Genomic DNA, 13,673 nt, shown 5'->3' on the forward strand with positions numbered 1-13,673 from the left:
GCACTAGATCAGGAGGTGGCAGCAATCGAGACCACCTTGGGCACTCGCGGGGCGTCCCGTTCAAAGAGCAGGAAACGAGATAGACCCAAACTTTCTTACCACAACACCACCAGAAGTCCAGTCTACCCAGCTAAGACAAAACGTGGGGCCACACTCCTAAACCAGGAAGCCAAGATGCGGGATGTCTAGGGGTGAAAGAATGGACTACCACACCGGGCTTCGGGGACGAAGCCCCTCATAAGGGGGGGAGAGTGTGAACACCTGTGTTACGACCCCTAAAACCAATTAATCATTTAACTAATTATCCAAAGGAAGAATTAAATTACAATAATTAATTAGGGAAAAGGCCCACCATGGTCCGTGGGCCCTCACCCCTAAAAACCAGCCCTAGACCTAAAAGGATAGAATTAGCAATCCTATAATATTAGTTCCTAATTAGGACTCCTAGATATATAAGTAGGGGACTTAAGAGGAACCTAGAACCCCCACCACAATAATCTCCACCACACAAGAAGTTCCAAGAATTCCCCTAGGAGAAATCAAGAAAGAAGAAAGCTTCAAGAAAGACCCTTCGTAGCCAAGGAAATTAAATTAAGGCTAAAAAGGTAACCCATGTCTCACAAAACCTATTTTCATAGCTATGATTCCCCTCTTAGGATTTCCCCATATCTCTGTGTGTTGATGCTTCGTTATAATGATTCCCCGTATGTTTTTTTTATTTTGATCCGTTAATTGTCTACGTGTGTTATCAATTGCATTTAAAAGTGTCTGAGCATGGTTCCGGGTTCCACGATGCTTCCCGGGGCGTTTATTGTGAAGAAGAGTCAGTGGGGGGTAGGTGGAGGTAGGGGACCGCCACCTACCCGCGGCTAAAAATGGCATCGCCGGCGGGCGGGCAGCTGCCGTCGGGCACCCGCTGCCCGAAATTGGTTGCCGCCGGCGGGTGAACCCTTACCCACCAGCTACCCACTGGTTTGCACCCCAATTCGGGATTTTGGCTTCCCCGTTTGATGTTCCCCCGACCCCCGTGGTGTCCCAACGGACTCCGTCTATCGTGCCTATGTCTAGTTTGATATTTCGGTACCGTTCGTAGGTTGTATGAGTCTTATTATTGCATGCTAGTTGAATTGGTATTCCGTTGACCTAGGTGAAAGGAGTATGAACCCCTTAGGACTATCCTTAGTATGTGAAGGATCACGCATAGGTTTTGTTATACGTTTTCTCCCCTTTCCCAATGTGTTAATTGGGTTGCATGTGCTTGCTATGTATTATGTGTGCATGATACCCAATTTGGTTGCGATCAAAATTGCTATACAAGCAGTTGAATGGGTTGAAAACCATCCCAACTGTTAACCAGGCCGGTTAAGATCGGTCAGGTATATAAATATTATATAGGCGGCGGCGGTCCACATTCTACATGAGCTACGCGGTTCATTTTCCTGTGCGGTTAGATGACATACTCTTGCTGGCTGCGGTCCACTGTTTGGTTGCGATCAAACTATGATGAGCTGCGGTTCATCGGTCGGTTGCGATCGACCCTCCGTAATGTGAGACGGGACAGGGTGCTGCGGGGCCGTGTCAGAGCTATATGCGCTGACCCTCATGTATGGGCATGCGATTGGTCCTGTGGCGCCAACAAAGTGTGTTTATGTGATGAGATACGGATGAGTTGTGTTTACGAGTACCCTGGGGATGTGACTACAGGGATTTACGTTGGGGATGGTTTATGTTGGGTTATGATTATTGATTATGCTCAGCCTTATCTACCTTGCCTGTTGTGAACTATATATGTTTGCTATAACTGCTGTTTGTGCTTAGCTCTATGTGTCGAGTCTATCCCTATTTTAAAAGCTAGAGTTCGTAGGGTATATCTTCATGTTCAAAATGGTTTTGGTATATCTATATATATATCTCTATATGTATTATATATCAACGCGTTGGAGTGTGGTTACCAGCATCTCTCGCTGAACAGATATATTTGGCTTCAGGCACGGACGAGTAGATCACTGGAGCGCGCTAGAGGTCGCGGGCGTAGATTAGATAGTTTTCCCTTTCGGCCTGCATGCCATGATTGTATTGATACTGATTGAGACAGTTAGAACTTAGCCCGTGCACCTGAGTTCTCTAGCTCAGGTGTGGCATAACACCCCGTGTCCTTATAAACGTATTTTGGGATTTATAACTATTTACCTTTATTGTATTGTCTTTAAAAGTTTAAAAATCCCGGGGTGTTACAATAAGATGATCTTGATAATTGTGTGTTGTCTAGATAAATCTTGATGTTCTTGATTTTAAAAGATAAACTATGATTTTGATGATTTGAATATGATTAGAACCCTAGGTTAAATGGGCATTTCGTTATGGTGATATTCTTGATATAATTGGGTGTATTTGCATGCTCGGGAGTTAATTATGTTTAGAAGTCATGTTAGGATAGGTTCAATATGATTCTTGGTTTTGATCCATTATTTGACTACGTGGTGTCTTCGTTTATGTTTAAAAGCGTCTAAACATGGTTTCGGGTTCCACGAAAGATCCCGGGACCAATATATTGAAAAAGAGTCAGTGGGGGATAGGTGGGGGTAGGGAACCCGCACCTACCCGCTGCCCCAATTGGGGCGTTGCCTGTAGCGGGTAGCGACGGGCAAGCGACTACCCGCCAGGCACCCGCTGCCCGGAACTTCGCGCTGGCGGGCAGCCGCGCGGGTGGTCCTCACCCGCCTCGCCACCCACCGGGTTTTCCCACTTCAGGATAGTGGTTTCCTCGTTTGATGTTTGCCCGTCCGTCATGGTGTCCCAACGGACTCCGTTTATCGTGCCTAAGTCTAGTTTGACGTTCTGGGTACCATTCTTGTAGGATAACGGAGTCTTATGTATTGCATGCTAGTTGAATCCGTACCCTGTTGGCCTAGGTGAAAGGAGTATGAACCCCTTAGGATTATTCCTAGTATGTGGATGAACACGCATAGGTTTCATTATAAGCTTTCTCCCCTTCCAATGTGTTGATGTGGGTTGCATGGGCTTGCTATGTGTTATGTATGCATGATTCCCCGATATTGGCTGCCGGTCAAATTGGTTATACATGAGCTGCGGTTCATAAGCTGGCTGCTGTCAGAAATACACTTTTGGGCTGCGGTCCACCGTTTGCTCGCAAACGTTTTACATTAGCTGCGGTTCATAACCTGGCAGCGGTCAGAGATACACTTTTGGGCTGCGGTCCATCGCTTGGCTCGCAAACGGTTTGATGAGCTGCGGTTCATCGCGTTGGCTATGGTCAACCCCTTCATGCTGCGGTATGAGGCAGGGTGCTGCGGGGCCGTGTTAGCGCATATGCGCTGACCCTCATGTATGGGCATGCGATTGGTCCTGTGGCGCCACCAAAGTGTGCTGATGTGTTGAGATAATGATCGAATAATGATATGAATGATGTGAAATAATGATATATGCTAGTATCTTTTTATGCATGATTATATCTGTTGAGTGTGCTTATCCCTACTTGTTGAGTCTATTCTCGGTTTTAAAACTAGAATCTCCTAAGTACATATCTTCTGGCTTCAAAATGGTTTTCCTATATATAATATATATATATATATATATAATATGTATATATATATATACATATATATGTATTATATATATACATATATATACATATATATATATACATATATATATATATATATAATATATATATATATATATATATACATATATATATATACATATATATATATATATATATGTATATATATATATATATATATATATATATGTGTATTGTTCACCAACAAGGATGAACGCTACGGTAATATCTGCATTGTTTAAAACTAATCCATAGTCTCAAAAGTCTACAACTAAACTGGCACACGGGCCATAAAACAAGCGGGAGAAGCTACGCTAACAGGCACTAGACTGCGCACTGGCCTAGACATCACCTGAAAGAACACAATAAAACATGGGATGACGTCCGGTCAGCGAATAATGCTGGTAACCCACCAATACATGTGAAATAACATACATAGATCAGATATAAGTTGTAAAGCCATTTTCGAAACGGAATACATAAGTATATAAGTACAAAACAAAGAGTAATATTCAACACAAGACTCAACACTCTCAACCAAGAATACGGGAACACATCCCAAAACCACAAAGGATAAAGACAAGACCGATGGAAACACATGCCCTTGTGACTACACACGTCACAAGAAGAGAACTCACAACAACGGCTACACAAGCCCTCGTGACATCACACATCACGAGTTGATATGCCTTCCTTATGCCTAGTTCCAACCTTATGGCTACCCCCAACCTTGTATCTTCTTCCAACCATTACCTCCAGGACCCCTGTACAACCAAGTCCAACCTTTTCCCTCCTGGGACCGTCGTTCCCCACCAACGACCACCAACGAGACCACAAATTTCATAGTACACGAGGGTACCGTACACACACACGGCACACATGCCACCCAAGAATCACGTGAACCTTACACAAAGGCAACAACTCCATAATCACGTCACGGCCACCACGAGGACCGCTGCAATACCTTGGTGACTAGTGTCCCATACCACTAATCGTGCAATTCAGGTAAAGCCACACACGCATCACACCTCAACAGGAATCAATCAACGTATCACAACGAAGATATGTAACCATACTAAATCAAGTAATGGATCACAGTCCAACAACAACAACGATGAATAACACAAGTTATCATCAACCAATAGGAAGGTACAAACAACACACATGCTAGCATTTAAACACCAAACTAGCATGCTCATCAAACGGGTAAACCAAAGGTAGTTTGGAAGAACACACAAGACTCATCACGGTTCAACGAAACACAATGTTGAACACTTAGCACGATTCAAGACACCAAAGACCTACATAGATACCTACCACATAGTTCTAGACATACGAAACATCAAGAAGACACTCAAATAGTTCCACAAAAGAACAACGGGAAGTCAAAAGACCAAATACCGAGTCAAAAGGATCACGGGGAACAAATCCCCAAACAACCAACATATGTACCCACGGGTGGGCCCACGGGTAGGCCCCTACCCGTGGTCCTGCCCGCAGGTACAGGCTCCTTCACCACATGTACTCCGCGGGTGGGCGATGGGTGGACCTCCTACCCGCCGTTCCGCCCGCGGGTACAATCCTGTACCACAACAACACACTTCGCGGATTTTCATCTCCAAACTCAAATTCAAGTCCAAAACATGCCAAATCTCACCAAACACAACAAAATGACTTGAATCAAAGGAAATGCCAAGCAATGGCACAAAAGAACCCTAAACACAAGCTCTAGATATGCATTTTCACAAGATCATGCATCAACACTCACATTTCATTGTAAAATCACATGTAGAATCCAAGAAATCACATATAGGTAAGCAAAATAGGTTTTGTAGAGCATGGGTTACCTCTTGTAGACTAAAGACTTCACTTTATACCTCAACAAGCTCCTCACAAGGCTCACCTTCCAAACACACTTCAAGAACATACTAAAAGATCATAAAGATCCTATCTTTAAGAAAAGACACCTTAGATAAAAACAAAAACACATGATGAACTTAGATCTTACCCTCCTAGATGCCCAAATATAAGAAAGGTTGAATCTTGGAAGCAACTATTGAAGTTTTGGCAAGGTTCCAACTTGGCTTGGAAGAAAAGCTACTCGCCTTTAAGAGAGAGGGTGGAGCAAGATTTTTAGAAAAGTGTAAGGAGAGAATGAAGTTGGTCTTACTAGGTTAGGTTACATTACCAACAACAAGTGAGAGGTCAAGAATACCCTTACTAACATAAGGAAGTGTAAGGAACAAGGGAACTCCATACAAAGCTCAATGTACAACTTTGACTTTGGGGTTGACTAGTCAATTATTTGTCCCCAAGTATTGAATTTTCAGGATTTTAAGGAATTAATTCGCCAATTGAAATAGGATTAATTACTCAATTAATCCATTGATTGAGTTTGGATTTCGTGGTGTCACATCCTCTCCCCCTTCAAAGAAGCTTCGTCCCCGAAGCTTGGGTACGACGAATTAAAGGCAAACGGTGAAAAGAAACAACATTGTGACAAGAGGTTCAAGAACAAACTCTTTTGGTCAAAGACTCCAAAAGATTCCACAAGATTTCAAGGCAATGAAGTATTCCAAAGCAAGAAAGTAGGCATTTCAAATCAAGGATTGGCGAGAGTTTAACAAACGGATAGATTGAGCATTAAGAACTCTAGCCCAGCACAAACACCAACTTCTAGACAACAACCAAGAACTAGACAACCAACACCAACTACTAAGCTAACTAAACAACAAAGCAACAAGCAACAAACAAGCACACAAGGCAAGCAACAAACAACGAAGACGAGGTACCTGCCGAGAACAACTCTGGATACCGCTCTCGCATGGTGGACTCCTGCTCCCAAGTAGCTTCCTCAATCCCGTGATGCGTCCACCAAACCTTTACCATCTTTACCGACTTCCTACGTGTGTCCCGAGTCTTGAAATCCAGAATTCTGAGCGGCCTCTCCTCATAGGTCAAGTCCTCATCCAGCGGTATTACTTCCAATGATAAGACATGAGCTGGGTCGTGAACATATCTCTTGAGCTGCGATACGTGGAACACATTGTGCACTCTCTCCAATTCCATAGGCAACGCCAAATGGTAAGCTAGACTTCCAATCCTCTCAAGGATTTCATACGGACCTATAAATCTGTGGCTCAACTTCCCTTTTCTCCCAAACCGCATCACTCCCTGGGTGGGAGATACTCTCAACCAAACTTTATCCCCAACGGAGAAATCCACTTGCCTTTTAGCCAAATCGGCGTAGGACTTTTGGCGATCTTGAGCCGCTTTCATCCTCCCTTGAATCTGTTTAATCTTTTCTGATGTGTCAAGTAAAAATTGCGGTCCCAACACTATCGGATTGACTAGATCCTCCCAACATAGCGGACTGCGACACTTCTGACCGTAGAGGGCTTCATAAGGCGCCATGCGAATGCTCGAATGATAACTGTTGTTGTAAGAAAACTCGATTAAATCCAAATGGTCCTCCCAAGACCCTTGAAAATCTAGCATATAAGCTCTCAACATATCTTCGATCGTCTGTATAGTCCTCTCTGTTTGCCCATCAGTAGCCGGGTGGAAAGCAGTACTGAGATTTAATTTGGTTCTAAGAGCCGCCTGCAGAGACTTCCAAAACTGAGACAAGAACCTCGGATCACGATCGGAGACGATATCCCGCGGAACTCCATGATATTTCACCACTTGATTGACATAAACTGTAACACCCCCTAAAAACAAGCTATTTAAAAGCCTTAAACATGCAGATAACGGAGCTAAACAACAAACACAAGGCTCACCTTCCAAACCGACTTCAAGAACATACCTAAAGATCATAAAGATCCTATCTTTAAGAAAAGACACCTTAGATAAAACCGAAAACACAAGATGAACTTAGATCTTACCCTCCTAGATGCCCAAATATAATAAAGGTTGAATCTTGGAAGCAACACTTGAAGTTTTGGCAAGGTTCCAACTTGGCTTGGAAGAAAAGCTACTCGCCTTTAAGAGAGAGGGTGGAGCAAGATTTTTAGAAAAGTGTAAGGAGAGAATGAAGTTGGTCTTACTAGGTTAGGTTACATTACCAACAACAAGTGAAAGGTCAAGAATACCCTTACTAACATAAGGAAGTGTAAGGAACAAGGGAACTCCATACAAAGCTCAATGTACAACTTTGACTTTGGGGTTGACTAGTCAATTATTTGTCCCCAAGTATTGAATTTTCAGGATTTTAAGGAATTAATTCGCCAATTGAAATAGGATTAATTACTCAATTAATCCATTGATTGAGTTTGGATTTCGTGGTGTCACATCCTCTCCCCCTTCAAAGAAGCTTCGTCCCCGAAGCTTGGGTACGACGAATTAAAGGCAAACGGTGAAAAGAAACAACATTGTGACAAGAGGTTCAAGAACAAACTCTTTTGGTCAAAGACTCCAAAAGATTCCACAAGATTTCAAGGCAATGAAGTATTCCAAAGCAAGAAAGTAGGCATTTCAAATCAAGGATTGGCGAGAGTTTAACAAACGGATAGATTGAGCATCAAGAACTCTAGCCCAGCACAAACACCAACTTCTAGACAACAACCAAGAACTAGACAACCAACACCAACTACTAAGCTAACTAAACAACAAAGCAACAAGCAACAAACAAGCACACAAGGCAAGCAACAAACAACGAAGACGAGGTACCTGCCGAGAACAACTCTGGATACCACTCTCGCATGGTGGACTCCTGCTCCCAAGTAGCTTCCTCAATCCCGTGATGCGTCCACCAAACCTTTACCATCTTTACCGACTTCCTACGTGTGTCCCGAGTCTTGAAATCCAGAATTCTGAGCGGCCTCTCCTCATAGGTCAAGTCCTCATCCAGCGGTATTACTTCCAATGATAAGACATGAGCTGGGTCGTGAACATATCTCTTGAGCTGCGATACGTGGAACACATTGTGCACTCTCTCCAATTCCATAGGCAACGCCAAATGGTAAGCTAGACTTCCAATCCTCTCAAGGATTTCATACGGACCTATAAATCTGTGGCTCAACATCCCTTTTCTCCCAAACCGCATCACTCCCTGGGTGGGAGATACTCTCAACCAAACTTTATCCCCAACGGAGAAATCCACTTGCCTTTTAGCCAAATCGGCGTAGGACTTTTGGCGATCTTGAGCCGCTTTCATCCTCCCTTGAATCTGTTTAATCTTTTCTGATGTGTCAAGTAAAAATTGCGGTCCCAACACTATCGGATTGACTAGATCCTCCCAACATAGCGGACTGCGACACTTCTGACCGTAGAGGGCTTCATAAGGCGCCATGCGAATGCTCGAATGATAACTGTTGTTGTAAGAAAACTCAATTAAATCCAAATGGTCCTCCCAAGACCCTTGAAAATCTAGCATATAAGCTCTCAACATATCTTCGATCGTCTGTATAGTCCTCTCTGTTTGCCCATCAGTAGCCGGGTGGAAAGCAGTACTGAGATTTAATTTGGTTCTAAGAGCCGCCTGCAGAGACTTCCAAAACTGAGACAAGAACCTCGGATCACGATCGGAGACGATATCCCGCGGAACTCCATGATATTTCACCACTTGATTGACATAAACTGTAACACCCCCTAAAAACAAGCTATTTAAAAGCCTTAAACATGCAGATAACGGAGCTAAACAACAAACACAAGGCTCACCTTCCAAACCCACTTCAAGAACATACCAAAAGATCATAAAGATCCTATCTTTAAGAAAAGACACCTTAGATAAAACCAAAAACACAAGATGAACTTAGATCTTCCCTCCTAGATGCTCCAAATATAATAAAGGTTGAATCTTGGAAGCAACTCTTGAAGTTTTGGCAAGGTTCCAACTTGGCTTGGAAGAAAAGCTACTCGCCTTTTAGAGAGAGGGTGGAGCTAGATTTTTAGAAAAGTGTAAGGAGAGAATGAAGTTGGTCTTACTAGGTTAGGTTACATTACCAACAACAAGTGAAAGGTCAAGAATACCCTTACTAACATAAGGAAGTGTAAGGAACAAGGAAACTCCTTACAAAGCTCAATGTACAACTTTGACTTTGGGGTTGACTAGTCAATTATTAGTCCCCAAGTATTGAATTTTCAGGATTTTAAGGAATTAATTCACCAATTGAAATAGGATTAATTACACAATTAATCCATTGATTGAGTTTGGATTTTGGGGTGTCACAGCGTTGGAGTGGGTCACCAGCATTATTCGCTTAACAGATATATTTGGCTTTCAGGCACAGATGATTAGCTCCGGAGCGCGCTAGAGGACCCGAGGCTTAGATAGTTAGTTTCCTATTCGGCCTGCATGCCATAATGATGTAATGACGTTGTTTAAGGATGTTTAGATAGTTTAGCCTCTGCACCTGAGTTATCCAGCTCAGATGTGGCATAGCACCCAACACTTATGATTAGTATGCTCTGTTCTAGGATTTAATGATAATATTACCTTTATATCATAAGTATTCAAAGTTTTAAATTTTAGGGGTGTTACAGTTGGTATTAGAGCCTAAGTTTGACCCTAGGATAAGACTTTTAAGACAAGTCCTTAGGACATTAAGCTTGAACTCTAGGTATTTAAGTACTTAAGACTTGAGAAACTTAGGACGCGCGGTGAGGTTGTGAGTTCATTTATCGCTTTCAATTAAGATTCCTATTGTAACACCCTGAAAATTTTAAAACTTTTGATCTTATAATACGAAAGCAATTCTATTAAATAGATATCAAATGAAGCATTCTAAACATAGAGTCGGGGGTGTTATGCCACATCTGAGCTGGAGAGCTCAGATGCACAGTCTGTTCTAACTAACTATCCTCAAATATTGTCATTACATCATCAAGGCACGCAGGCTGAAAGGAAAGACTAACTATCTAATCCGAGTTCTTCTAGCGCGCTCCGGGAGCTAATCATCTGTGCCTGAAAGCCAAATATATCTGTTCAGCGAATGATGCTGGTAACCCACTCTAACGCGTTAAAATACAATATAGGTAAATATATATATATATATATATATATATATATATATATATATATATATATATATATATATACATAGATATAGTAAAACCATTTTGAAGCAGGAGGGTATATACTTAAGAGACTCTAGCTTTAAAACCAGGATTAGACTCGACAGATAGGGATAAACACATTCAATAGTGATAATCAATTATATAGAGGCAACATCATAACTACACATATCTAAGGTCACGGTTCACTTTCATATCATCATTCAATCCATATCTTTGTCACACAAGCATACTTTGGTGGCGCCACGGGACCAATCGCATGCCCCAAACATGAGGGTTAGCGCATATAGTGCTAACACGGCCCCGCAGCACCCTACCTCATACCGCAGCATGAAGGAATTGACCGCAGCCAATTGTATAGACCGTCGATGGATTCAACGGCGGACCACAGCCCTACACACCGCTGACGCGTTCAGTCGGTGGACTGTGATCCTCTTTTAGGGACTGCGACCCTACACACTGCTTGACGAGCTCAGTCGGTGGGTCGTAGCTGATCATAGCCCTACACACCGCCTGAGGGATTCATTCGGTGGACTATGATCTTTTGGGACTACGACCCTACACACCGCTGGCACATACACTCGGTGGATCGCAGCCGACCATAGCCCTACACACCGCCTGACAAACTCATTCGGTGGACAATGGCCTTCCTCGTGGCTAGTAGCCCTACACACCGCCTGACATGTCCAGTCGGAGGACCACAGCACACGAGGCCCATGAGGTGGACCGCAGCCCTAGAAGTGAGTCACTAACCGCAGCCAGGATAATGAACCGTAGCTCATGAGTAACCAATTTGACCGCAGCCAAGATAATGAACCGCAGCTCATGTATAACCAATTTGACCGCAGCCAAGAATCATGCACATACATCACCTATCAAGCACATGCAACCCACATTAACACATCGGGAGGGGGGGGGGAAAACGTATAAATAAAACTTATGTGTAGTCATCTACATACTAAGAATAGTCCTAAGGGGTTCATACATCTTCCTCCTAGGCCAACGGGTTACCGATTCAACTAGCATGCAATACACAAGACTCTTTCATCCTACGAACGTTACCCGAAACATCAAACTAGACTCAGGCACGACAAACGGAGTCCTTTGGGACACCACGAGGGTTGGGGATCATCAAACGGGGAAGCAAAAGTCCCAAAATGGGAAAAACCCAGCGGGTGGTCGGCGGGTGGAGGGCTGCCCGCCGGCGATGAACCTCCGGGCAGCGGGTGCCCGGCGGGTAGTCGTCTACCCGCCGGCTGCCCGCTGCCGGCGGCGTAACTTCGGGCAGCGGGTAGGTGGCGGGTCCCCCTATCCCCACCTTGTTAGCCATATATTGACAGTGGACGTTACGTCAGTTAGATGTCCATAACGCCTTCTTGAATGGACATCTAGCCGAGAAGGTCTACATGCGACAGCCGCCGGGTTATGAGGACCCGGATCGGCCCGATTATGTGTGTCACTTACAGCGGTATCTCTATGGGTTAAAGCAAGCCCCGAGGGCCTGGTTCAAGCGTTTGCATGATTTCTTACTTGTCACAAGTTTCGTTGCCTCGAAGACGGATGTATCCCTTTTCCATTACTCTGCAAGGGACTCAAGAGTCTTTTTGCTCGTATACGTGGATGATATCATTATGCTTGGGAATGCACCATCCCTAGTTGACACATTACTCGGTAAATTAGCTGCAGCATTCAAGATTCGTGATCTTGGAACTCCCACGTTCTTCTTAGGCATTGAAACTTTAAGTGTTCCCGGAGGGCTAGTTCTTTCCCAGCGCCGTTATATGCGTGACATCCTACAATGGGCTGGTATGACCGACTGTAAACCGCTTGCAACTCCCGCTTCTGTTTCTCAGCCAGTTAGTCAGTCCACGGAGTCGTTTGACAACCCGACTCTTTATCGACGTCTTGCTGGTGCGCTGCAATATCTCACCATCACACGCCCGGATCTATCCTATTCGGTGAACCGCCTATGTCAGTTCATGCATTCACCCACAGTAGAACATTGGGGGCTCCTCAAACGTGTGTTACGCTATGTTCGTGGTACTTTGGACTACAGGCTTCTGATTTCTGCGTCTGCATCCGCCGACATTCATGCGTACTCTGATTCCGACTGGGCTGGGTGCCCAGTTGACAGGAAGTCTACTAGTGGCTACGCCGTATTCTTGGGGTCGAATCTGATATCCTGGGTGTCCCGGAAGCAACGTACAGTTGCACGATCGTCCACTGAGGCTGAGTACAAGGGATTGGCAGATGCGTGTGCAGAGGTTACTTGGGTTGTTTCATTGCTTAATGAGCTTGGTCTAGGCTCATTGACGGCTCCGACGTTATGGTGCGACAATCTTGGAGCCACATATCTCTGTGCCAATACAGTCTTTCACGCTCGTACGAAGCACGTTGAGGTAGACTATCACTTTGTTCAGGACAAAGTCTCTGCAGGGCAGCTTCAGGTTCACTTCGTTTCTACCAAAGATCAGCTAGCGGATATCTTCACCAAACCACTACCAGCAGCTCGGTTTGGGGCTTTGCGTGACAAGCTCAATGTGGTGTCTCACTCACCTTGTGCTTGAGGGGGAGTGTTAGCCATATATTTTATAGATCTTTTATTGTATAGTTTATAATAATGTTGTTATTGACTTCTGAGAGATCTAGTCTTTAGCCTAGTTGTTAGCTCTCTCTCTTAAGTCTATATTTGTATTCTCCCGTTCTGTTATGAATTGATTGAAACTGTTCCACTCTCATCCACCTACCCCCCACTGACTCCTTTTCAATACTTGGGTCCCGGGATCCTTTGTGGAACCCGAAACCATACTTAGACACTTTTAAACACAAACGACGACACCACGTAGTCAAATAACGGATAAAAACTAAGGATCACAGTGAACACATCCTATCATGACTTCTAAACATAATCAACACCCGAACATGCGAATTCCCACCCAAGTATATACCAAGAACATCATAATATAAAATTCCCAATTTAACCTAGGGCTCTAATCCCATTCAAATCATCAAGATCATAGTTCATCTTTAATATCAAGAAACATCAAGATTTATCAAAAACATCACACAATCA

At 43.8% G+C, this 13,673-nt stretch overlaps 1 protein-coding gene across 1 annotated transcript; it reads left to right on the forward strand.

The window, feature by feature from the left end:
* Positions 1 to 12,006: 12,006 nt before the first annotated feature.
* On the forward strand, positions 12,007 to 13,167 carry LOC109163266 (uncharacterized mitochondrial protein AtMg00810-like). Its single transcript, XM_019312020.1, has one exon. It carries the CDS (start codon positions 12,007 to 12,009, stop codon positions 13,165 to 13,167), a length of 1,161 nt encoding a protein of 386 aa, XP_019167565.1.
* Positions 13,168 to 13,673: the final 506 nt, after the last annotated feature.

Source organism: Ipomoea nil, unplaced genomic scaffold (genome assembly GCF_001879475.1).
Source record: "Ipomoea nil cultivar Tokyo-kokei standard unplaced genomic scaffold, Asagao_1.1 scaffold3016, whole genome shotgun sequence".
NCBI lineage: Eukaryota > Viridiplantae > Streptophyta > Magnoliopsida > Solanales > Convolvulaceae > Ipomoea > Ipomoea nil.

Excerpts from the sequence above, each read along its gene's own strand:
- LOC109163266 (XM_019312020.1), top strand. The coding sequence starts at position 12,007 with ATGCGACAGCCGCCGGGTTATGAGGACCCGGATCGGCCCGATTATGTG.